The 26,631-nt window shown below is 43.9% G+C and overlaps 1 protein-coding gene across 1 annotated transcript in view; it reads right to left on the bottom strand.

Moving 5' to 3' along the window:
- The window catches only part of GDNF (glial cell derived neurotrophic factor), a 60,159-nt gene that overhangs the window by 27,094 nt on the left and 6,434 nt on the right, over window positions 1-26,631 (bottom strand). The window contains exon 2 of the mRNA XM_069745935.1: window positions 24,082-24,312. Within this exon, the coding sequence (XP_069602036.1) occupies window positions 24,082-24,286 (205 nt within the window). The 5' untranslated portion in view covers window positions 24,287-24,312. The remainder of the gene's footprint in view (window positions 1-24,081; window positions 24,313-26,631) is intronic.

Here is a 26,631-nt window from a genome sequence, read left to right as displayed (position 1 = left end):
TCAAAAGTTCCTCAAAAGCTAGACATCATGCTGCGATCCAAAGAAATTCAGGAAGAAATGAGAAACAAAGTAATTGAGGTCTATCAGTCTGGACAAGGTTATAAAGCCATGTCTCAAGCTTTCGGATTCCAGTGAACCACAGGGAGAGCCATTATTCACAAATGGCGAAAACATGGAACCTGGCTTTCACAGTGGTTCGCTGGAGTCCCAAAGCTTTATATATTGCTTTATAACCTTTTCCAGACTGATAGCTCTCAATTACTTTGTTTCTCATTTGTTCCAGAATTTCTTTGGATCACGGCATGATGTCTAGCTTTTCAGGAACTTTACGTTGTCAGGCAGGTCCTATTTAAGTGATTTCTTGATTGAGAGCAGGTGTGGCAGTAATCAGGCCTGGGTGTGGCTAGGGAATTGGAACCCTGTTTACCAAATATGTGATAACTGATAAAGCAAAGTTTATTTATGTTAAAAAGGGGGAATCACTTTTTCACAAGTTTTGATTTCTTTTTCCCTTAATTATAAAGACCTTCATTTATAAACTGCATTTTGTGATTACTTGTGTTACCTTTGTCCAATATTTACATTTTTTTGGTGCAATATCAGACACAACCAGTGGAAAGATATGGCGCTGTTTTTGAAATGTTTGTCTTCTCCTGGACAACCCCTTTAAATAAATTGGAGTTTACAACATTGTAGTTGTTCTGAGAATTCCATTACATTAAGCTACATCATCAAAGGCTCGATGGCTTTTTTTGAGGTCGATAAACGTTACCGAGCTGCATGAATACTATAATAAGTTCATCATTTTGTAAACAATAAACTGTTTGCAAATGAGAAACACGTTCATCAGTTTCCCAATACCATATGTGATCTAGAGGTAACATGCACAATGTGAGGAATGCGCGGCGGAAAATGTTTTGTCTGTAACATTTGAAATAGTAAATCCATCATGTTAAAGGGGTTTGTCCTCTTTTGGGGACATTTTTTTTCTTACTGATCCATGCATATAGCTAGGGCTAAAAGTCTTTTTTTTTTGCAATTGGGTTTTATCATCAATTTTGCACCATTTTCCTTCTACAGCCTCTGTGTTTCACTATTGCTAGCTGCAGAATGAGCTAACTGAGAATCGGTCAGTGATCGCACTATGGCGGGCTAGCAGGTAGTTTGTAACTCAGTCTTTATGAATTTCTCTCAGCTGGTTTATCACCACAGACCATATCAAAAGTTGAATGTGAGCGGGTAACAGGAAAACGATGTAACATCTTTAAGAAAATCCTAACGGTAAAATTATTTTGCAATTTAAGCTAAAATAATGCAAAAAGATATCCATAAAGATGGACAACCCTTTTAACCTTATCCATTGCTCTCTCTTGAAAAATCATATAGACTTTGGTTAAATCTGCACTCATAGTTGCTGACTTGGTATTCTATGTTTCAAGGAGACTTGTGCAAAATGGTAAAAATAAGCACAAAACAAACACAAAATTATCTTTTCATTAAGGCTGGGTTCCCATTGCGTTATGGGAACGCGCTTAACGGACAGCGTTGCACGGCGAAATTAACGCCGTGCAAGGCATCCGTTAGCGCGCCCATTCACGGCAATGGGAACGCGCAGCACTAGCGCGTACCACGTTCGGCACGCGCTAGCGACGCGCCGGTGTTTCCTGGCGCGTCGCGGACGCTGCTTGCAGCGTCCGAGGCGTGCCCGCGGTCCGTTCCCCGCTCTCACAGATCGGGGATCTGCGAGAGCGGGGACGTTACAGAGACCCCAGGACGCGGCCCCATTAAAAACATTGCGTTAGCGCAACCCTCTAGCGCTAGCGCTAAACGGGTTGCACTAACGCAATGTGACCCTAGTCTAACTATATTATTTCTGGGTTTAAAAGAGGTGTCCGACCCTAAAATAGGGATAAACCTGTCCGAGATGTCAAAAGTACTAATTTAATACATATACAGTTAGGTCCATATATATTTGGACAGAAACAACATTTTTTTCATTTTGGTTATAGACATTACCACAATGAATTTTAAACAAAACAATTCAGTTGCAGTTGAAGATCAGACTTTCAGCTTTCATTTGAGGGTATCCACATTAAAATTGGATGAAGGGTTTAGGAGTTTCAGCTCCTTAACAAGTGCCACCCTGTTTTTAAAGGGACCAAAAGTAATTGGACAATTGACTCCAAGGCTATTTCATGGACAGGTGTGGGCAATCCCTTCATTATGTCATTCTCAATTAAGCAGATAAAAGGCCTGGAGTTGATTTGAGGGGTGGTCCTTGCATTTGGAAGGTTTTGCTGTGAAGTAAACATGTGGTAAAGGAGCTCTCCATGCAGGTGAAACAAGCCATCCTTAAGCTGCGAAAACCGAAAAAACCCATCCGAGAAATTGCTACAATATTAGGAGTGGCAAAATCTACAGTTTGGTCCATCCTGAGAAAGAAAGAAAGCACTGGGGAACTCATCAATGCAAAAAGACCTGTGCGCCCACGGAAGCAACAGTGGTGGATGATCGCAGAATAATCTCCATGGTGAAGAGAAACCCCTTCACAACAGCCAACCAAGTGACCAACACTCTCCAGGAGGTCGGCGTATCAATATCCAAATCTACCATAAAGAGAAGACTGCATGAAAGTAAATACAGAGGGTTCACTGCACGGTGCAGCCACTCATAAGCATCAAGAATAAAAAGGCTAAAAAACATCTAAAAAAGCCGCACAGTTCTGGAAGAACATTCTTTGGACAGATGAAACCAACATCAACCTCTACCAGAATGATGGAAAGAGAAAAGTATGGTGAAGGCGTGGTCCAGCTCATGATCCAAAGCATACCACATCGTCTGTAAAACACGGCGGAGGCGGTGTGATGGCGCGGGCATGCATGGCTGCCAGTGGCACTGGGTCACTAGTGTTTATGGATGATGTGACACAGGAATGAATTCTGAGGTCTTCAGAGCCGCCATACTGTGTGCTCAGATCCAGCCAAATGCAGCAAAACTGATTGGTCGTCGTTTCATACTACAGATGGACAATGACCCAAAACATAAAGCCAAAGCAACCCAGGAGTTTATTAAAGCAAATAAGTGGAATATTCTTGAATGGCCAAGTCAGTCACCTGATCTCAACCCAATTGAGCAGCATTTCACTTGTTAAAGACTAATCTTCAGACAGAAAGGCCGACAAACAAACAGCAACTGAAAACCACCACAGTGAAGGCCTGGCAGAGCATCAAAAAGGAGGAAACACAGCGTCTGGTGATGTCCATGAGCTCAAGACTTCAGGCAGTCATTGCCAACAAAGGGTTTTCAGCCAAGTACTAAAAATGAACATTTTATTTAAAATTATTTAATCTGTCCAATTACTTTTGGTCCCTTTAAAAACAGGGTGGCACATGTTAAGGAGCTGAAACTCCTAAACCCTTCATCCAATTTTAATGTGGATACCCTCAAATGAAAGCTGAAAGTCTGAACTTCAACTGTATCTGAATTGTTTTGTTTAAAATTCGTTGTGGTAATGTCTATAACCAAAATTATAAAAATGTTGTCTCTGTCCAAATATATATGGACCTAACTGTATTCTTGTACATAGGAGCAGTATTATAGTAGTTATATTCTTGTACATAGGAGCAGTATTATAGTAGTTATATTCTTGTACATAGGAGCAGTATTATAGTAGTTATATTCTTGTACATAGGGGCAGTATTATAGTAGATAAATTCTTGTATATAGGGGGCAGTATTATAGTAGTTATATTCTTGTATATAGGGGGCAGTATTATAGTAGTTATATTCTTGTATATAGGAGCAGTATTATAGTAGTTATATTCTTGTACATAGGAGCAGTATTATAGTAGTTATATTCTTGTACATAGGAGCAGTATTATAGTAGTTATATTCTTATAGATAGGAGCAGTAATATAGTAGTTATATTCTTATACATAGGGGGCAGTATTATAGTAGTTATATTATTGTACATAGGGAGCAGTATTATAGTAGTTATATTCTTGTACATAGGAGTAGTATTATAGTACTTATATTCTTGTACATAGGAGCAGTATTATAGTAGTTATATTCTTGTACATAGGGGCAGTATTATAGTAGTTATATTCTTGTACATAGGGGCAGTATTATAGTAGTTATATTCTTGTACATAGTGGCAGTATTATAGTAGTTATATTCTTGTACATAGGAGCAGTATTATAGTAGTTATATTCTTGTACATAGGAGCAGTATTATAGTAGTTATATTCTTGTACATAGTGGCAGTATTATAGTAGTTATATTCTTGTACATAGGAGCAGTATTATAGTAGTTATATTCTTGTACATAGTGGCAGTATTATAGTAGTTATATTCTTGTACATAGGAGCAGTATTATAGTAGTTATATTCTTGTACATAGGAGCAGTATTATAGTAGTTATATTCTTGTACACAGGGGCAATATTATAGTAGTTATATTCTTGTACATAGGGGCAGTATTATAGTAGTTATATTCTTGTATATAGGAGCAGTATTATAGTAGTTATATTCTTGTACATAGGGGCAGTATTATAGTAGTTATATTCTTGTACATAGGAGCAGTATTATAGTAGTTATATTCTTGTACATAGGAGCAATATTATAGTAGTTATATTCTTGTACATAGGGGCAGTATTATAGTAGTTATATTCTTGTACATAGGAGCAGTATTATAGTAGTTATATTCTTATACATAGGAGCAGTATTATAGTAGTTATATTCTTATACATAGGAGCAGTATTATAGTAGTTATATTCTTGTACATAGGGGCAGTATTATAGTAGATAAATTCTTGTACATAGGGGCAGTATTATAGTAGTTATATTCTTGTATATAGGGGGCAGTATTATAGTAGTTATATTCTTGTATATAGGAGCAGTATTATAGTAGTTATATTCTTGTACATAGGAGCAGTATTATAGTAGTTATATTCTTGTACATAGGAGCAGTATTATAGTAGTTATATTCTTGTACACAGGGGCAATATTATAGTAGTTATATTCTTGTACATAGGGGCAGTATTATAGTAGTTATATTCTTGTATATAGGAGCAGTATTATAGTAGTTATATTCTTGTACATAGGGGCAGTATTATAGTAGTTATATTCTTGTACATAGGAGCAGTATTATAGTAGTTATATTCTTGTACATAGGAGCAATATTATAGTAGTTATATTCTTGTACATAGGGGCAGTATTATAGTAGTTATATTCTTGTACATAGGAGCAGTATTATAGTAGTTATATTCTTATACATAGGAGCAGTATTATAGTAGTTATATTCTTATACATAGGAGCAGTATTATAGTAGTTATATTCTTGTACATAGGGGCAGTATTATAGTAGATAAATTCTTGTACATAGGGGCAGTATTATAGTAGTTATATTCTTGTATATAGGGGGCAGTATTATAGTAGTTATATTCTTGTATATAGGAGCAGTATTATAGTAGTTATATTCTTGTACATAGGAGCAGTATTATAGTAGTTATATTCTTGTACATAGGAGCAGTATTATAGTAGTTATATTCTTATACATAGGAGCAGTAATATAGTAGTTATATTCTTATACATAGGGGGCAGTATTATAGTAGTTATATTATTGTACATAGGGAGCAGTATTATAGTAGTTATATTCTTGTACATAGGAGTAGTATTATAGTACTTATATTCTTGTATATAGGAGCAGTATTATAGTAGTTATATTCTTGTACATAGGGGCAGTATTATAGTAGTTATATTCTTGTACATAGGGGCAGTATTATAGTAGTTATATTCTTGTACATAGTGGCAGTATTATAGTAGATATATTCTTGTACATAGGGGCAGTATTATAGTAGTTATATTCTTGTACATAGGAGCAGTATTATAGTAGTTATATTCTTATACATAGGAGCAGTATTATAGTAGTTATATTCTTGTATATAGGGGCAGTATTATAGTAGTTATATTCTTGTACATAGGGGCAGTATTATAGTAGTTATATTCTTGTATATAGGGGCAGTATTATAGTAGTTATAGTCTTGTACATAGGGGGCAGTATTATAGTAGTTATATTCTTATACATAGGAGCAGTATTATAGTAGTTATATTCTTGTACATAGGGGCAGTATTATAGTAGTTATATTCTTGTACATAGGGGCAGTATTATAGTAGTTATATTCTTATACATAGGGGCAGTATTATAGTAGTTATATTCTTGTACATAGGGGCAGTATTATAGTAGTTATATTCTTATACATAGGGACAGTATTATAGTAGTTATATTCTTGTACATAGGGGCAGTATTATAGTAGTTATATTCTTGTACATAGAGGCAGTATTATAGTAGTTATATTCTTCTACATAGGAGCAGTATTATAGTAGTTATATTCTTGTACATAGGGGCAGTATTATAGTAGTTATATTCTTGTACATAGGGGCAGTATTATAGTAGTTATATTCTTATACATAGGGACAGTATTATAGTAGTTATATTCTTGTACATAGGGGCAGTATTATAGTAGTTATATTCTTGTACATAGAGGCAGTATTATAGTAGTTATATTCTTCTACATAGGGGCAGTATTATAGTAGTTATATTCTTGTACATAGGGACAGTATTATAGTAGTTATATTCTTGTACATAGGGACAGTATTATAGTAGTTATATTCTTGTATATGTAGGTACATACACAGTTACGGGATCTATTTGCCCAAATATTAGGTCTACCAAATTGTGTTCCATGCCCAACCCATGGGTCAGTTCCATGCCATTGTATTGCCATTCTGCCATGATTGTCCAATCATTCATTCATTTCAATTTTGGGTTTGTAAAATTCAAATTCTGACATTTGACTAATGATCGCCGCCCAATCATTTAGCTAAACAGACCGTGCCTGAGCAAATATACATCTCTATGTGCGTGAGATGGGGGAGGGGATGCACCTGCTAACATTCATACAGAAGCCTCCGCAGCACAGATCTCCACTATTTAAAGCCTCGAGATTATAATGTACAGGGGTCATAAATCTCTGGGTCCTGAGAATATTGGGGATACAGTCCCATAATCTTCTAGATTTTTACCTCTATTTTCTGCGATTAGGCTTCAAGCTATGATTTATTACAGATAATTTAGGCAACCCCCTTTTCCGTATTGCCCCTTAAAGGGGTCGTCCTTGACTAAAGCAAAGATGAGGGCTAGAATTGACCCTCAATGTTCAGAGTCCGACCTCAGTGATAATATTAATTGGCGGTCTTACTGATCACTGTTGTAGGGAGCTGCAGTCCTCTGCCAGTAGTCCATAGTGGTCCGTACATGCCCCCAATTTTACTTTTGCTTGTTCCATCATATGCTGTCATTATTATGCAGGTATAATCATTACTTGTAGTGAAGATCATAGTGCCTTGCGGAGTAACCACACAGTGACTCACAGGGTGTCTATAGTGCCTTAAAGCAGATTTGTCAATATATTTCACAATAGAGATAGTATGCATTTTGAAATAGCCCTGATGATGCTGATGTACTTACTAAGAAAAGCATAGTAAGGATAGATTGGCTATACCGTACTTTGCAAAACTTTGAGCTCAGTCTCTTCTCACCAAGCCTCATTGACAGTTCCTCAGTGTCCCTCCTCCCTGCTGCTGCTGAATTTCCAAACACACAGTCTGACTGACAGATCCTCAGTGTCCCTCCTCCCTGCTGCTGCTGAATTTCCAAACACACAGACTGACTGACAGATCAGTGTCCCTCCTCCCTGCTGCTGCTGAATTTCCAAACGCAAAGTCTTGACTGACAGGTCATCAGTGTCCCTCCTCCCTGCTGCTGCTGAATTTCCAAACACACAGACTGACTGATCATCAGTGTCCCTCCTCCCTGCTGCTGCTGAATTTCCAAACACACAGTCTGACTGACAGATCATCAGTGTCCCTCCTCCCTGCTGCTGCTGCTGAATTTCCAAACACACAGTATGACTGACAGATCATCAGTGTCCCTCCTCCCTGCTGCTGCTGAATTTTCAAACACACAGTCTGACTGACAGATCATCAGTGTCCCTCCTCCCTGCTGCTGCTGAATTTCCAAACACAAAGTCTTGACTGACAGCTCATCAGTGTCCCTCCTCCCTGCTGCTGCTGAATTTCCAAACACCCAGTCTGATGGACAGATCCTCAGTGTCCCTCCTCCCTGCTGCTGCTGAATTTTCAAACACAGTCTTGACTGACAGATCCTCAGTGTCCCTCCTCCCTGCTGCTGTTGAATCTCTGCTGACAGTTCAACAGTGTCGTCCCTCCCTGCTACTGCTAAAACTTCTCCCTCCTAGCCTTATTGACAGGTAATCCATATCCATCCCCCCAGTCCCTGCTTCTGAGATCTATCGATGCTTATTACAAGCTGCACCTGTCAGTCAGGATCTGTCTTCTGAGCGTTCTCATGCTTTGTCTAACTTCCCGTGATGACAGTTTGGTGCTGCGTATTTTCTTTGCACAAAAAAACGGCAGCATTTAGCTGGACTCACCATACTACTAGGATTGTACATGGAATTACATACTAAGTATACCGGTAACATCAGGTCTAACATATTTCCTTAGTAACACTTTAATCCAAATTTGTAAGGATAGGCTTCGATTCATCAAGACGGCTATGTTCACATTGGTCTTGATGAGGGGGTGTGCTGCAATCAGATGCTGATCTGATCAGAAACTGATCTCTTGATGTATAGAGCTGATATTTGGTCTCTATATGGCGGTATTATTGCCACACTCTAAGATGGTGTGTTACATTTATGCTAAGGATCTGCATAGTATGTGATTTTGCAAGTGGTGACGGCACTGGATGAGATTATTTATTCAGTGTCTGTGGGACACGTAGTGTGCGGTGTTTCTACTTGGGCACTGTTTGGTAGTATTATTTATTGTGTACACCGTACGGAGCAAAGTACAGCAACCATAAGCTCCATTGGTGCATGGCCCTCACCAAAACTTCAGAATGAACCCCTTTTATATCTAGAACCTTCCTGAAGACAGCGGAGAGGAGAGATTTGGGATGGGGCTGATGTAATTACACGATCTGCCTCATCCTGTACTGTAACTGGGATGGCGACTGTCCGGATGACATCGAAGAGACTATTACTCTCATCTGAGTCACAACAACTTCACCCAAACTATTTGGCATAGAGCAACGATGTTCTCCAGCAGTAACATAATCCTGAGCCGAGTCATCGGGTGGAGGTGGAGTAATGGCGGCCTCGGGCCTGCGAATATTAGTAGCCGGGATCGCCTCTTCCCCCACAGGCCATTATTGCATCTGATAAATTGTTTGGGGGTTTTTTTCACCAAATTTTTAAAAACTTATTTTTTTCTGAGCCCCTTTCCATCCACATAATAGCAAGGGCCGCAGAGTATGGGCCAGCGAAAAGACACTACTACTACCCCCAACAAGACTTCCCGGAAGAAAAACTCCCCTGCAGACCTGGATGCTGTAGGACAAAATCATAATTATGAAAAACATGGATGGGTGAATGTCAGCTGCTACTGAAAGAAGGTATTGCCTTTTTTCCCCCAAAAAAGACAGTTTTTATTCAGATATTTCCTATAAATCACACTTTATGAGCTGTCACTGCTGCAGTTTTCTCTACAGAAGGAATCCCGGTGTGAACGATCACCCAGAAACCATAGGCCTCATTTACTGAAACTGTATAGAAGCAAAACAGTCTTTGTTGCCCATAGCAACCAATCAGGCCTCAGCTTTCATTTCTCAGACAGCTCTGCTAGCATGGAAGCTGCGCTGTGATTGGTTGCTAAGGACAGTTTCTTTTAGACAGTCTTGATAAATCTGCCCCAGTAATGTTTTGCCTCAGTTTAGGGTGATGATGGCGGAGGTCAGACCCTCACAGTCAGGATGTTGTATCCCGGTGATGTGCCGTAATATAGCAAGGAATACCCCTGCAGATATCTGTATGCAGTCATCTCCCTGAAGTGGCAGCGGCGGCCATAATTGTGTGTGATGTGGAGACGGCGATCTGTGTACAGAATCTGCAGAATATGGTGTAATAATAAAGCCTGTGACCTGTGCATGTATCCGAAGAATGTGTATTGTGCTGCCTGCAGTACAGCGCAGAGTTCATCCAGCAATAATATCTATCAAGCACTCCACTCAGTGGGAGCCTTGTTACTGCTGGGAACATCTGGACGGCAGCTGCGAAGCTCAGCAGATGTTTAGAGGCGGCACATGTCTACAGATTGTGGCCTCTCACCCAAACTACTGCATGGCAACACCCGCTGCCACCTCTGTCAGTGACACCTACTGCCATCCCAACAACACCCATAACCACCACTGCCCTCATCAGCAACACCCGCTGCCACCTCTATCAGTGACACCCACTGTCCACACTAGAAACACACAACCACCACTGCCAGCGACACCCACTGCCCTCATCAGCAACACCCGCTGCCACCTCTATCAGTGACACCCACTGTCCACACCAGAAACACCCACAACCACCACTGCCAGCGACACCCACTGCCCTCATCAGCAACACCCGCTGCCACCTGTCAGTGACACCCACTGTCCACACCAGCCACACCCACAACCACCACTGCCAGCAACACCCACTGTCCTCACCAGAAACACACAATCACCACTGCCAGCGACACCCACTGCCTTCATCAGCAACACCCGCTGCCACCTGTCAGTGACACCTACTGCCATCCCAACAACACTCACAACCACCACTGCTAGTGACACCCACTGCCCTCATCAGCAACACCCGCTGCCACCTCTGTCAGTGACACCTACTGCCATCCCAACAACACTCACAACCACCACTGCCAGCGACACCCACTGCCCTCATCAGTAACACCCACTGTCCACACCAGAAACCCACAATCACCACTGCCAACAACACCCACTGCCCTCATCAGCAACACCCGCTGCCACCTCTGTCAGTGACACCCACTGTCCTCACCAGCAACACACAATCACCACTGCCAGTGACACCCACTGCCCTCACCAGCAACACCCACAACCACCACTGCCAGCAACACCCACTGTCCTCACCAGAAACACACACAATCACCACTGCCAGCGACACCCACTGTCCTCACCAGGAACACCCACACACACCATTGCCAGCGACACCCACTGTCCTCACCAGCAACACACACAACCTCCACTGCCAGTGACACCTACTGCCCTCACCAGCAATACCCACAACCTCCACTGCCAGTGACACCCACTGTCCTCACCAGCAACACCTGCTGCCACCTCTGTCAGTGACATCCACTGTCCTCACCAGAAACACACACAATCACCACTGCCAGTGACACCCACTGTCCTCACCAGCAACACACACCACTGCCAGCTACACCCACTATCCTCACCAGCAACACACAACCACCAATGCCAGCGACACCCACTGCCCTCATCAGAAACAGACACAATCACCACTGCCAGCGACACCCTCTATCCTCAACAGCAACACACACCACTGCCAGTGACACCCACTATCCTCACCAGCAACACCTGCTGCCAACTCTGTCAGTGACACCCACTCTCCTCACCAGAAACACACACCATTGCCAGCAACACACAACCTTCACTGTCAGTGACACCCAGTGCCCTCACCAGCAATACCCACAACCACCACTGCCTGTGACACCCACTGCCCTCACCAGAAACACACACAACCTCCACTGCCAGTGACACCCACTGCCCTCACCAGCAACACCCACAAGCACCACTGCCAGCACTACCCACTGCCCTCACCAGCAACACACACAACCACCACTGCTAGCAATACCCACTGCCCTCACCAGCAACACACACAACCACCACTGCTAGCAATACCCACTGCCCTCACCAGCAACACACACAACCACCACTGCTAGCGACAGCCACTGCCCTCACCAGTAACACCTATCGCTGCCATTGCAAACGCCATCTACTGAAACCAGTGTCAGTGACACTTCGCCAGCAGCACTCGGCTGCCTTTACCATCTGCCACCTCTGCCAGCGACCCCCACTGCTACATCCATCCACCAGGAATACTCGCCGATGCTGCCTCCACCAGATGCTTCTACCTGTTAATCAGGTGCCCAAACACATTGTAACTGGTAACATAAAGTATATGTGCACATGGGACCGATCTGCTGCCATAGTGAAAAATCCACTGTTTCTTAAACCATACAAAATTGAATGCGGATTTGCTGCAGATTCCATCCTTTGTGTTGCACTCCGTGGATCTCAAATGGAAGCACGAGACAATTCTCATCTCCCCTTTTTCTGGTAAAATCTCATCCACAATACTGGGGCTCTAATGCACTGCAGATTTTGATGGAAAATCTGCTTCTTATCTGCCCTGTGTGCACAACCTTCACCTTTGAGTTGCAAAACTTTTTTTTTTTCTTTTAAAGTCCTCCCCTCCAGAATTGAAATCTACAGTATATAATCCACATTAACAGCAGAATATGGTTGGAGGGTATTGTCTGTGCTCTCTGGCCTACAGCCTGCTGATAGCTGGGGGGCGGTGGGGGGCACAGGAAATGTCACTTTTCCTTTTCCCAGCCATGTACTAGATTTCAATTGCTTCTGTAACTAATTTTCTGCATTTCAAAGATATGTGCAACAACATAATCAGTATTGGTGGCCAAACGCATTTGATATATAAAAGAACGCAACTTTGCCCGTAGTTCTGGTTTTGTGTACGCAGCTCCTATGCAGACCTATGCATCTTTCAGGTGTCCATAGAAATCCAGGGGCCCTATATCAAAGGTCTGAATTTGTAGCATTGGCTGCCATTAAACAACCCATGAGGTTCTCACGGTCACATTGTAGGGGTGCTAGAAAGTCTCCCCTTCTACCCATTTTGATGCCATGGCTGCTGTGTTCTCCGCGGCATCCAAGGGGTTGAACTAATCAGAACTATGGTCTTAGGACATTAGACAAGCACTGGCACAATCTGCCTCCCAACTCTCAAACAAACATGCAAAACAAATAGATTAGGCAAAAAAAAAAAGATCCCAAAAATGCCATGAATTGAATGATGACCCTAAGGTGTCAGATGGTAAGTGACAACTCTTATTTTCAATCCTCCACTTGCAGGTTGTCAGGAGCAGCAGCGTCATTTATACAGACACATACACGGCTTTATTACACACAGGCATCAAAGGCCTCGTACATAATAATGGCGAACATGCCGGAGGCGAATCCCGAGCCCCTCCATTAGTGAGGGAATATGACATGAAAGGTGCCGAGGTCAAAGCTCCATTCTTAGTGATTCATAAAGACGTCTTTCTCCGGCTCATTCACTGATTCTTTCAGCGCAAAAAAAAGACACAAGATTCTTCTTCCTACAGCTCTAAAGTTCTGCTGAAACCGACACGGCTCACCTCTCCCCATATTAAATAACAGCGCCCCGACCCTGCGCTCATTCACAGCCACAAAAATCTCCAACACTTTCTGATATACTTTATGTTTCAGTTCTTAATTACTATCAGGTGATCTTCTTGCTGTTGGCGAATGAGAACATCATGACCGATTCCTGTACACTGCTGCTCCTGCCCTCAGCTGATACAATGTATCCAGTGCAGACCATGCTCTGAGACTCCAGACTGATACAATGTATCCAGTGTAGACAATGCTCTGAGACTCCAGACTGATACAATGTATCCAGTGCAGACAATGCTCTGTGACTCCAGACTGATACAATGTATCCAGTGCAGACAATGCTCTGAGACTCCAGACTGATACAATGTATCCAGTGCAGACAATGCTCTGTGTCTCCAGACTGATACAATGTATCCAGTGCAGACAATGCTCTGTGTCTCCAGACTGATACAATGTATCCAGTGCAGACAATGCTCTGTGACTCCAGACTGATACATTGTATCCAGTGCAGACAAGGCTCTGTGACTCCAGACTGATACAATGTATCCAGTGCAGACAATGCTCTGAGACTCCAGACTGATACAATGTATCCAGTGTAGACAATGCTCTGTGACTCCAGACTGATACAATGTATCCAGTACAGACAATGCTCTGTGACTCCAGACTGATACAATGTATCCAGTGCAGACAATGCTCTGAGACTCCAGACTGATACAATGTATCCAGTGCAGACAATGCTCTGTGACTCCAGACTGATACAATGTATCCAGTGCAGACAATGCTCTGTGACTCCAGACTGATACAATGTATCCAGTGCAGACAATGCTCTGTGACTCCAGGCTGATACAATGTATCCAGTGCAGACAATGCTCTGAGATGCCAGACTGATACAATGTATCCAATGCAGACAATGCTCTGTGACTCCAGACTGATACAATGTATCCAGTGCAGACAATGTTCTGTGACTCCAGACTGATACAATGTATCCAGTGCAGACAATGCTCTGTGACTCCAGACTGATACAATGTATCCAGTGCAGACAATGCTCTGTGACCCCAGACTGATACAATGCATCCAGTACAGACAATGCTCTGTGACTCCAGACTGATACAATGTATCCAATGCAGACAATGCTCTGTGACCCCAGACTGATACAATGTATCCAGTGCAGACAATGTTCTGTGACTCCAGACTGATACAATGTATCCAGTGCAGACAATGCTCTGTGACTCCAGACTGATACAATGTATCCAATGCAGACAATGCTCTGTGACTCCAGACTGATACAATGTATCCAGTGCAGACAATGCTCTGTGACTCCAGGCTGATACAATGTATCCAGTGCAGACAATGCTCTGAGACGCCAGACTGATACAATGTATCCAGTGCAGACAATGCTCTGTGACTCCAGACTGATACAATGTATTCAGTGCAGACAATGCTCTGTGACTCCAGACTGATACAATGTATCCAATGCAGACAATGCTCTGTGACTCCAGACTGATACAATGTATCCAGTGCAGACAATGTTCTGTGTTGTGAATTCTGTGGCTGAATTCACTCCTGTGGTCACAAGTGGTACTGCAGCTTCTGAGCTTCCTCCCTCAGGTGTTCTGGTGAGCTCGTTAACTGCTTCATTACTTAACTCCGCCTGATGCTGCTATCCTTGCTCCTTGTCAATGTTTCAGTGTTGGATCTGAGCTTCTCCTGATTGTTCCTGTGACCTGCTGCTCTGTATAGCTAAGTGCCTTTTGCTTTTTTGTTGCTTTTTTTCTGTCCAGCTTGTCTTTTGTTTTGCTGGAAGCTCTGAGACGCAAAGGGTGTACCGCCGTGCCGTTAGTTCGGCACGGTGGGTTTTTTTTGCCCCCTTTGCGTGGTTTTGCTTTAGGGTTTTTTGTAGACTGCAAAGTTCGCTTTACTGTCCTCGCTCTGTCCTAGAATATCGGGCCCCACTTTGCTGAATCTATTTCATCCCTACGTTTTGTCTTTTCATCTTACTCACAGTCATTATATGTGGGGGGCTGCCTTTTCCTTTGGGGAATTTCTCTGGGGCAAGTCAGGCCTATTTTTCTATCTTCAGGCTAGCTAGTTTCTTAGGCTGTGCCGAGTTGCCTAGGTAGTTGTTAGGCGCAATCCACAGCCGCTTTTAGTTGTGTTTAGGATAGGATCAGGTGTGCAGTCTACAGAGTTTCCACGTCTCAGAGCTCGTTCTTGTATTTTTGGGTATTTGTCAGATCACTGTGTGCGCTCTGATCGCTAAGCACACTGTGTTTCTGGATTGCCTTCATAACACCTATTAAATAACAGCGCCCCGACCCTGCGCTCATTCACAGCCACAAAAATCTCCAACACTTTCTGATATACTTTATGTTTCAGTTCTTAATTACTATCAGGTGATCTTCTTGCTGTTGGCGAATGAGAACATCATGACCGATTCCTGTACACTGCTGCTCCTGCCCTCAGCTGATACAATGTATCCAGTGTAGACAATGCTCTGTGACTCCAGACTGATACATTGTATCCAGTGCAGACAATGCTCTGTGTCTCCAGACTGATACAATGTATCCAGTGCAGACAATGCTCTGTGACTCCAGACTGATACAATGTATCCAGTGCAGACAATGCTCTGAGACTCCAGACTGATACAATGTATCCAGTGCAGACAATGCTCTGAGACTCCAGACTGATACAATGTATCCAGTGCAGACAATGCTCTGAGACGCCAGACTGATACAATGTATCCAGTGCAGACAATGCTCTGAGACTCCAGACTGATACAATGTATCCAGTGCAGACAATGCTCTGTGACTCCAGACTGATACAATGTATCCAGTGCAGACAATGCTCTGTGACTCCAGGCTGATACAATGTATCCAGTGCAGACAATGCTCTGAGACGCCAGACTGATACAATGTATCCAATGCAGACAATGCTCTGTGACTCCAGAATGATACAATGTATCCAGTGCAGACAATGTTCTGTGACTCCAGACTGATACAATGTATCCAGTGCAGACAATGCTCTGTGACTCCAGACTGATACAATGTATCCAATGCAGACAATGCTCTGTGACTCCAGACTGATACAATGTATCCAGTGCAGACAATGCTCTGTGACTCCAGGCTGATACAATGTATCCAGTGCAGACAATGCTCTGAGACGCCAGACTGATACAATGTATCCAATGCAGACAATGCTCTGTGACTCCAGACTGATACAATGTATCCAGTGCAGACAATGCTCTGAGACTCCAGACTGATACAATGTATCCAGTGCAGACAATGTTCTGTGTTGTGAATTCTGTGGCTGAATTCACTCCTGTGGTCACAAGTGGTACTGCAGCTTCTGAGTTTCCTCCCTCAGGTGTTCTGGTGAGCTCGTTAACTGCTTCATTACTTAACTCCGCCTGATGCTGCTATCCTTGCTCCTTGTCAATGTTTCAGTGTTGGATCTGAGCTTCTCCTGATTGTTCCTGTGACCTGCTGCTCTGTATAGCTAAGTGCCTTTTGCTTTTTTGTTGCTTTTTTTCTGTCCAGCTTGTCTTTTGTTTTGCTGGAAGCTCTGAGACGCAAAGGGTGTACCGCCGTGCCGTTAGTTCGGCACGGTGGGTTTTTTTTGCCCCCTTTACGTGGTTTTGCTTTAGGGTTTTTTGTAGACTGCAAAGTTCGCTTTACTGTCCTCGCTCTGTCCTAGAATATCGGGCCCCACTTTGCTGAATCTATTTCATCCCTACGTTTTGTCTTTTCATCTTACTCACAGTCATTATATGTGGGGGGCTGCCTTTTCCTTTGGGGAATTTCTCTGGGGCAAGTCAGGCCTATTTTTCTATCTTCAGGCTAGCTAGTTTCTTAGGCTGTGCCGAGTTGCCTAGGTAGTTGTTAGGCGCAATCCACAGCCGCTTTTAGTTGTGTTTAGGATAGGATCAGGTGTGCAGTCTACAGAGTTTCCACGTCTCAGAGCTCGTTCTTGTATTTTTGGGTATTTGTCAGATCACTGTGTGCGCTCTGATCGCTAAGCACACTGTGTTTCTGGATTGCCTTCATAACACCTGTCATTAGCAAACATAACAGTACAAGGAGCCTAACTAATGATTCTCAATAGAGGGAAAGAAAAAGTTCTGACATCATTTTTTTTTTTTTTTTTCTGCTCTGTGTTCACTTTTTTTTTTTCCCCTACACATTTGGGTGATTCTGGACACAGGTGTGGACATGGATATTCAGGGTCTGTGCTCTTCAATGGATAATCTCGTTATAAATGTACAAAAAATTCAAGATACTATTGATCAGAAATCTATGTTAGAACCAAGAATTCCTATTCCTGATTTGTTTTTTGGAGATAGAACTAAGTTTCTAAGTTTCAAAAATAATTGTAAGCTATTTCTGGCCTTGAAACCTCATTCTTCTGGTAATCCTATTCAACAGGTTTTGATTATTATTTCTTTTTTGCGCGGCGACCCTCAAGACTGGGCATTTTCTCTTGCGCCAGGAGACCCTGCATTGAGTAGTGTCGATGCGTTTTTCCTGGCGCTCGGATTGCTGTACGATGAGCCTAATTCAGTGGATCAGGCTGAGAAAAATTTGCTGGCTTTGTGCCAGGGTCAGGATGATATAGAAGTATATTGTCAGAAATTTAGGAAATGGTCAGTACTCACTCAATGGAATGAATCTGCGCTGGCAGCTTTGTCCAGAAAGGGTCTCTCTGAGGCTCTTAAGGATGTCATGGTGGGATTTCCTATGCCTGCTGGTTTGAATGAGTCTTTGTCTTTGGCCATTCAGATCGGTCGACGCTTGCGCGAGCGTAAATCTGTGCACCATTTGGCGGTACTGCCTGAGGTTAAACCTGAGCCTATGCAGTGCGATAGGACTATGACTAGAGTTGAACGGCAGGAATACAGACGTCTGAATGGGCTGTGTTTCTACTGTGGTGATTCCACTCATGCTATCTCTGATTGTCCTAAGCGCACTAAGCGGTCCGCTAGGTCTGCCGTCATTGGTACTGTACAGTCCAAATTCCTTCTGTCCATTACCTTGATATGCTCTTTGTCGTTGTTTTCTGTCATGGCGTTTGTGGATTCAGGCGCTGCCCTGAATCTGATGGATTTGGATTATGCTAAGCGTTGTGGGTTTTTCTTGGAGCCTTTGCGGTGTCCTATTCCGTTGAGAGGAATTGATGCTACACCTTTGGCCAAGAATAAACCTCAATACTGGGCCCAGCTGACCATGTGCATGGCTCCTGCACATCAGGAGGTTATTCGCTTTCTGGTGTTGCATAATCTGCATGATGTGGTCGTGTTGGGGTTGCCATGGCTACAAACCCATAATCCAGTATTGGATTGGAATTCCATGTCGGTATCCAGCTGGGGTTGTCAGGGGGTACATGGTGATGTTCCATTTTTGTCTATTTCGTCATCCACCCCTTCTGAGGTCCCAGAGTTCTTGTCTGATTATCAGGATGTATTTGAAGAGCCCAAGTCCGATGCTCTACCTCCGCATAGGGATTGTGATTGTGCTATCAATTTGATTCCTGGTAGTAAATTCCCTAAAGGTCGATTATTTAATTTATCCGTGCCCGAACACGCCGCTATGCGCAGTTATGTGAAGGAGTCCCTGGAGAAGGGACATATTCGCCCATCGTCATCACCACTGGGAGCAGGGTTCTTCTTTGTAGCCAAGAAGGATGGTTCGCTGAGACCGTGTATTGATTACCGCCTTCTTAATAAGATCACTGTTAAATTTCAGTATCCCTTGCCATTGTTATCTGACTTGTTTGCTCGGATTAAGGGGGCTAGTTGGTTCACTAAGATAGATCTTCGTGGTGCGTATAATCTGGTGAGAATCAGGCAAGGAGATGAATGGAAAACTGCATTCAATACGCCCGAGGGTCATTTTGAGTATCTAGTGATGCCGTTCGGACTTGCCAATGCTCCATCTGTGTTTCAGTCTTTTATGCATGACATTTTCCGTGAGTATCTGGATAAATTCCTGATTGTTTACTTGGATGACATTTTGATCTTCTCAGATGATTGGGAGTCTCATGTGAAGCAGGTCAGAATGGTTTTTCAGGTCCTGCGTGCTAATTCCTTGTTCGTGAAGGGATCAAAGTGTCTCTTCGGTGTGCAGAAAGTTTCATTTTTGGGGTTCATCTTTTCCCCTTCTACTATCGAGATGGATCCAGTTAAGGTCCAAGCCATCCAGGATTGGATTCAGCCGACATCTCTGAAAAGTCTGCAAAAGTTCCTGGGCTTTGCTAATTTTTATCGTCGCTTCATCTGTAATTTTTCTAGCATTGCCAAACCATTGACCGATTTGACCAAGAAGGGTGCTGATTTGGTTAATTGGTCTTCTGCTGCTGTGGAAGCTTTTCAGGAGTTGAAGCGTCGTTTTTGTTCTGCCCCTGTGTTGTGTCAGCCAGATGTTTCTCTTCCGTTCCAGGTCGAGGTTGATGCTTCTGAGATTGGAGCAGGGGCGGTTTTGTCACAGAGAGGTTCTGATTGCTCAGTGATGAAACCATGTGCTTTCTTTTCCAGGAAGTTTTCGCCCGCTGAGCGTAATTATGATGTGGGCAATCGAGAGTTGCTGGCCATGAAGTGGGCATTCGAGGAGTGGCGTCATTGGCTTGAAGGAGCTAAGCATCGCGTGGTGGTATTGACTGATCATAAGAACTTGACTTATCTCGAGTCTGCCAAGCGCTTGAATCCTAGACAGGCCCGTTGGTCGTTATTTTTTGCCCGCTTCGACTTTGTGATTTCGTACCTTCCGGGCTCTAAAAATGTGAAGGCGGATGCTCTGTCTAGGAGTTTTGTGCCCGACTCTCCGGGTTTATCTGAGCCAGCGGGTATCCTCAAGGAAGGAGTCATTGTGTCTGCCATCTCCCCTGATTTGCGGCGGGTGCTGCAAAAATTTCAGGCTAATAAACCTGATCGTTGTCCGGCAGAGAAACTGTTCGTCCCTGATAGGTGGACTAGTAAAGTTATCTCTGAACTTCATTGTTCGGTGTTGGCTGGTCATCCTGGAATCTTTGGTACCAGAGAGTTAGTGGCTAGATCCTTCTGGTGGCCATCTCTGTCACGGGATGTACGTACTTTTGTGCAGTCCTGTGGAATTTGTGCTAGGGCTAAGCCCTGCTGTTCACGTGCCAGTGGGTTGCTTTTGCCCTTGCCGGTCCCAAAGAGGCCTTGGACACATATTTCGATGGATTTCATTTCTGACCTTCCCGTTTCTCAAAAGATGTCAGTCATTTGGGTGGTCTGTGATCGCTTTTCTAAAATGGTCCATCTGGTGCCCTTGGCTAAATTGCCTTCCTCCTCTGATTTGGTACCTTTGTTCTTTCAGCATGTGGTTCGGTTGCATGGCATTCCTGAGAATATTGTTTCTGACAGAGGTTCCCAGTTTGTTTCAAGGTTTTGGCGAGCCTTTTGTGGTAGGATGGGCATTGACCTATCCTTTTCCTCGGCTTTCCATCCTCAGACTAATGGCCAGACCGAACGAACCAATCAGACCTTGGAAACATATCTGAGATGTTTTGTTTCTGCTGATCAGGATGACTGGGTGTCCTTTTTGCCGTTGGCTGAGTTCGCCCTTAATAATCGGGCCAGCTCGGCTACCTTGGTTTCTCCATTTTTTTGCAATTCTGGGTTCCATCCTCGTTTCTCTTCAGGACAGGTTGAGTCTTCGGACTGTCCTGGTGTGGATTCTGTGGTGGATAGGTTGCAGCAGATCTGGACTCAGGTAGTGGAAAATTTGATCTTGTCCCAGGAGAAAGCTCAACTTTTCGCTAATCGCAGACGCCGTGTGGGTCCCCGACTTCGTGTTGGGGATCTGGTTTGGTTATCTTCTCGTCATATTCCTATGAAGGTTTCCTCTCCTAAATTTAAACCTCGTTTTATTGGTCCGTATAGGATTTCTGAGGTTCTCAATCCTGTGTCTTTTCGTTTGACCCTCCCAGACTCCTTTTCCATACATAATGTATTCCATAGGTCGTTGTTGCGGAGATACGTGGCACCTATGGTTCCATCTGTTGAGCCTCCTGCCCCGGTTTTGGTGGAGGGGGAATTGGAGTATATTGTGGAGAAGATTTTGGATTCTCGTGTTTCTAGACGGAAACTCCAGTATCTGGTTAAATGGAAGGGTTATGCTCAGGAAGATAATTCCTGGGTTTTTGCCTCTGATGTTCATGCTTCCGATCTTGTTCGTGCCTTTCATGCGGCTCATCCTGGTCGGCCTGGGGGCTCTGGTGAGGGTTCGGTGACCCCTCCTCAAGGGGGGGGGGTACTGTTGTGAATTCTGTGGCTGAATTCACTCCTGTGGTCACAAGTGGTACTGCAGCTTCTGAGCTTCCTCCCTCAGGTGTTCTGGTGAGCTCGTTAACTGCTTCATTACTTAACTCCGCCTGATGCTGCTATCCTTGCTCCTTGTCAATGTTTCAGTGTTGGATCTGAGCTTCTCCTGATTGTTCCTGTGACCTGCTGCTCTGTATAGCTAAGTGCCTTTTGCTTTTTTGTTGCTTTTTTTCTGTCCAGCTTGTTTTTGTTTTGCTGGAAGCTCTGAGACGCAAAGGGTGTACCGCCGTGCCGTTAGTTCGGCACGGTGGTTTTTTTTTGCCCCCTTTGCGTGGTTTTGCTTTAGGGTTTTTTGTAGACTGCAAAGTTCGCTTTACTGTCCTCGCTCTGTCCTAGAATATCGGGCCCCACTTTGCTGAATCTATTTCATCCCTACGTTTTGTCTTTTCATCTTACTCACAGTCATTATATGTGGGGGGCTGCCTTTTCCTTTGGGGAATTTCTCTGGGGCAAGTCAGGCCTATTTTTCTATCTTCAGGCTAGCTAGTTTCTTAGGCTGTGCCGAGTTGCCTAGGTAGTTGTTAGGCGCAATCCACAGCCGCTTTTAGTTGTGTTTAGGATAGGATCAGGTGTGCAGTCTACAGAGTTTCCACGTCTCAGAGCTCGTTCTTGTATTTTTGGGTATTTGTCAGATCACTGTGTGCGCTCTGATCGCTAAGCACACTGTGTTTCTGGATTGCCTTCATAACACCTGTCATTAGCAAACATAACAGTTCTGTGACTCCAGACTGATACAATGTATCCAGTGCAGACAATGTTCTGTGACTCCAGACTGATACAATGTATCCAGTGCAGACAATGCTCTGTGACTCCAGACTGATGCAATGTATCCAGTGCAGACAATGCTCTGTGACTCCAGGCTGATACAATGTATCCAGTGCAGACAATGCTCTGAGACTCCAGACTGATACAATGTATCCAGTGCAGACAATGTTCTGTGACTCCAGACTGATACAATGTATCCAGTGCAGACAATGCCCTGTGACTCCAGACTGATACAATGTATCCAGTGCAGACAATGCTCTGTGACTCCAGACTGATACAATGTATCCAGTGCAGACAATGTTCTGTGACTCCAGACTGATACTATGTATCCAGTGCAGACAATGCTCTGTGACTCCAGACTGATACAATGTATCCAGTGCAGACAATGCTCTGTGACTCCAGACTGATACAATGTATCCAGTGCAGACAATGCTCTGTGACTCCAGACTGATACAATGTATCCAGTGCAGACAATGCTCTGGGACTCCAGACTGATACAATGTATCCAGTGCAGACAATGCTCTCTGACTCCAGACTGATACAATGTATCCAGTGCAGACAATGCTCTGTGACTCCAGACTGATACAATGTATCCAGTGCAGACAATGCTCTGTGACTCCAGACTGATACAATGTATCCAGTGCAGACAATACTCTGTGACTCCAGACTGATACAATGTATCCAGTGCAGACAATGCTCTGTGACTCCAGACTGATACAATGTATCCAGTGCAGACAATGCTCTGTGACTCCAGACTGATACAATGTATCCAGTGCAGACAATGCTCTCTGACTCCAGACTGATACAATGTATCCAGTGCAGACAATGCTCTGTGACTCCAGACTGATACAATGTATCCAGTGCAGACAATGCTCTCTGACTCCAGACTGATACAATGTATCCAGTACAGACCATGCTCTGTGAGCGAAACATCCCGGACTCCAGACTGATACATTGTAACAATCCAGCAGAGATCTGTGACACTGCTGCTGATGTCTTTAGCTCACAGAGCATTGTCTACACTGGATTTAACAAAATATTAGCTCTAAATGGGATTTAGTTGCACACTAAACACATCAGCAGCAGCTGCACAGATCTTTCTCTGCTGGTTAGTTAAAATGTATCAGTCCGGAGTGCAGAATGTTTAGCTCACAGAGCATTGTCTACATTGGATACAATTGTTTTCCGCATTTCAGCAGAGAGCAGGACCAGCTATGTGCAGGGTTAACGGTATCAGAAGGGAATTTTTAAAATTGTAAGAAATGGAAACAATGTCCATCAGAAAATGGAAGAGGTTTTGATTTGAACAGACAATAATCATTATTTCTATAGAACAGGGGTGTCAAACTGCATTCCTCGAGGGCTGCAAACAGGTCATGTTTTCAGGATTTCCTTGTACTGCACAGGTGATAATTTAATCACCTACACAAATAATGAGTTGGTGATTAAATTATCACCTGTGCAGTACAAGGAAATCCTGAAAACATGACCTGTTTGCAGCCCTCGAGGAATGCAGTTTGACACCCCTGCTATAGAAGCCTTTGATAAGGGCAGGTTGGCATCATAGGTTGCAGGTCGGGGTGGCGGATGTGTGCGGCACTTACAATGATGCTGTACATCCCGCGGGCCCTGCACGGCATCGGGGCGCTCAGAATCCGCTTGGTACATCCCCGGAGCTGTGTCCTCGTCTTCCGGCAGGGATACTTGACTCGACCTCTTCTTACCAGCTAACCAGCCTGAAGGCAACGGGGTGTTGGACGCAGATCTCAAGAGCAAAATGCAGACAGCCAAGATAGCCCATAACTTCATCTTAGAAAGGCTTCCAAGAAAGGGACCTGGCGGGAGAAGAAGGAGAACGGCCATTAGTTACAATGTATCCTGGCCGGTGACTTGGCATCATGTGACAGAGTCATAGCAGATCGCCAGGGTGTGGTATAACATTGCCACTGTTTGGGGGTCTGCCCTCTGATTCCCCCACCAATTCACCTATCCAATGCACAGCAGGAAGAATGAAAGGGGCAGCAACACCCCATCATTGTGAAGATCCTGGTCTCCCACCAATCAGAAACCTGTACGTATAATATATATAATCTGGTGTAAAAGCCGCTGTTCTCCTGAATCCGGCGATGCTTCTCTTTTGTTCCTGCGCCTCACCGTTCCTGAGATATGGTCCCATCTTTCTGGTATGCCTAGCTAGCCTTATTAGCCAAGTGGGTGTGGGACTGATTTGTTCTCTCCTCCCACTTGCCTAACAAGACTAGATTTACACTAAAAGGAAGATGGCGCCATATCTCGGGAACGGAGGGGCGCAGAAAGAAAAGAGAAACATCGCCGGATTCAGGAGAACAGCGGCATTCACACCGGGTAAGAAAATATCCATATTTATGGCAAGAAAAGCATGTTCAATATTCCATCTGTATGCGGCCATTCATAAAAAAGCAGCATCAGACCGCGCCATGCACTTGCTGCATAGACGTAGCAGAGCCGAGTTTGTTACTTAATGACCCTTCAGATAAACACTGGACAGATACAGCTCTACTACATCTGACCAACTCAGCCCTGCTACATCCGTCTGCTAACACTTTACATAAAATGTGGTCGGGAGCCATGATGGATTGTTCTGGATTAAAAGAAAAGGGTTTTTTTATTTCATAAATACAAAAGCAAAGTTGTAGCAGAGCTGAATTTGTTGCTGAACCGTTTCTTTATCACACCATAGAGATCAGTATTTCCAGGCGTTCCTATGGAAAACCACGTGACAAAACGTGTAGGACCCAACAGAAAAGGACTGCAGAAATGGATTCTGCTTGGAAACACATTAGTCTGCATAGGAGCTGTGTACAGAAAACAGCAAATTGCTTTATCGGATTCTGTTTTCTGCGCACCCTCCCCAGCAGTGTACCCCCGGTGACTGAGCGCCGCGTACAACGTGGGGGTCGCTGGAAACTGCAGCAGTCGCTTCACAAAGTGATCGCATGTCCGGAAGAATGCAGCAAAAGCAAAGTTTACACTGGGAAAATACTAGAGCCGGGCGTAGTACGCAAAGCAAGAATAGACTTAACCCTTTCTTCACCTACAGTAAGCGGAGACGAGATTGGAGAACTGTCGGACTCACTGATGGACCCTCAGTTAACTCCTTCTGCAGCCAGCAATACACAGAACAGCACAGAGGCTGTAGAACGCAAATGCTGCCAAACTTTTTAATGAAAGGTACTTCCAAAAATACTTTTTAGCCAAGAAAAAAAAAAGTTTGACAACTTCTGATCATTGCGATCTGCGATACAGAACCCATCAGCAGGTATCCATCTCCCCCTACAGCGCCACCACAGGAGAAATGAAGCATTGCACCCATGCCCATTGGGATAAATGTCTATATAATACATGGGGGGTATAAATTTGGGAAAAATCCAAGTCTCTGTGACCCGGGAGAAGCTTGTATGTTACTAATGGGGGCACGAAGCCCTAAAATATCTGCACAGAGATTGACCGTATGAGGCCTTGAGAATATGTCACACATGGAGACGATCCCCAGCGGAGCCATACTGGAACTACACCAAGGGAATAACTGGGGGTGCTGGGGTCCGACCCTCCCAGCCTAGGATGAGGCATCCAATCATATATAGATTTATAACAGTCATGAAAACAGCGCCCCCCCTGAGCACAGGCTGTGTGTGTTATTGCAACCCAGTCCGACTGCTAGGACCCCCATTAATCCGGCGAGCTCGGCTCTGAATTTCCCGGTTAGAATGCATAGGGCCATTACTGCCATACTTGGAGAATGGACATAGTGGCGGTGGAACCTGTATAAAATGGGGGAAAGAACTCTCCCAGTGGGAGATCATTGAGGGTCTCGGGATTCAGATCCCACTGATCTAGACCTCATCACCTATCCTCAATGGTTGATGTGCTTTGTGCTCATAGATCAGTACAGAGAAGCTCAGAAAAATACAGATTTACAAAGTTCCCGGCTCACTGATGGATTCTCAGTTAACTCATTCTGCAGCCTGTAATAGTGCAGCACAGAGGAAATAAAAGGAAAATGGTGCAGAATGTAGTATTAGTCGAAAATGCATGCAATTAAGTAGAAAGAAAAGAAAAACAGAACAGCAACATGCAGCACAAGGAACTGATAAAGGGAGACATTTGTTTTTGTG

The sequence above is a fragment of the Ranitomeya imitator genome, chromosome 1 (genome assembly GCF_032444005.1).
Source record: "Ranitomeya imitator isolate aRanImi1 chromosome 1, aRanImi1.pri, whole genome shotgun sequence".
Taxonomy (NCBI): domain Eukaryota; kingdom Metazoa; phylum Chordata; class Amphibia; order Anura; family Dendrobatidae; genus Ranitomeya; species Ranitomeya imitator.
Note: the sequence above shows the minus strand (reverse complement) of the source record. Positions and strands in the feature narration are given on the sequence as shown.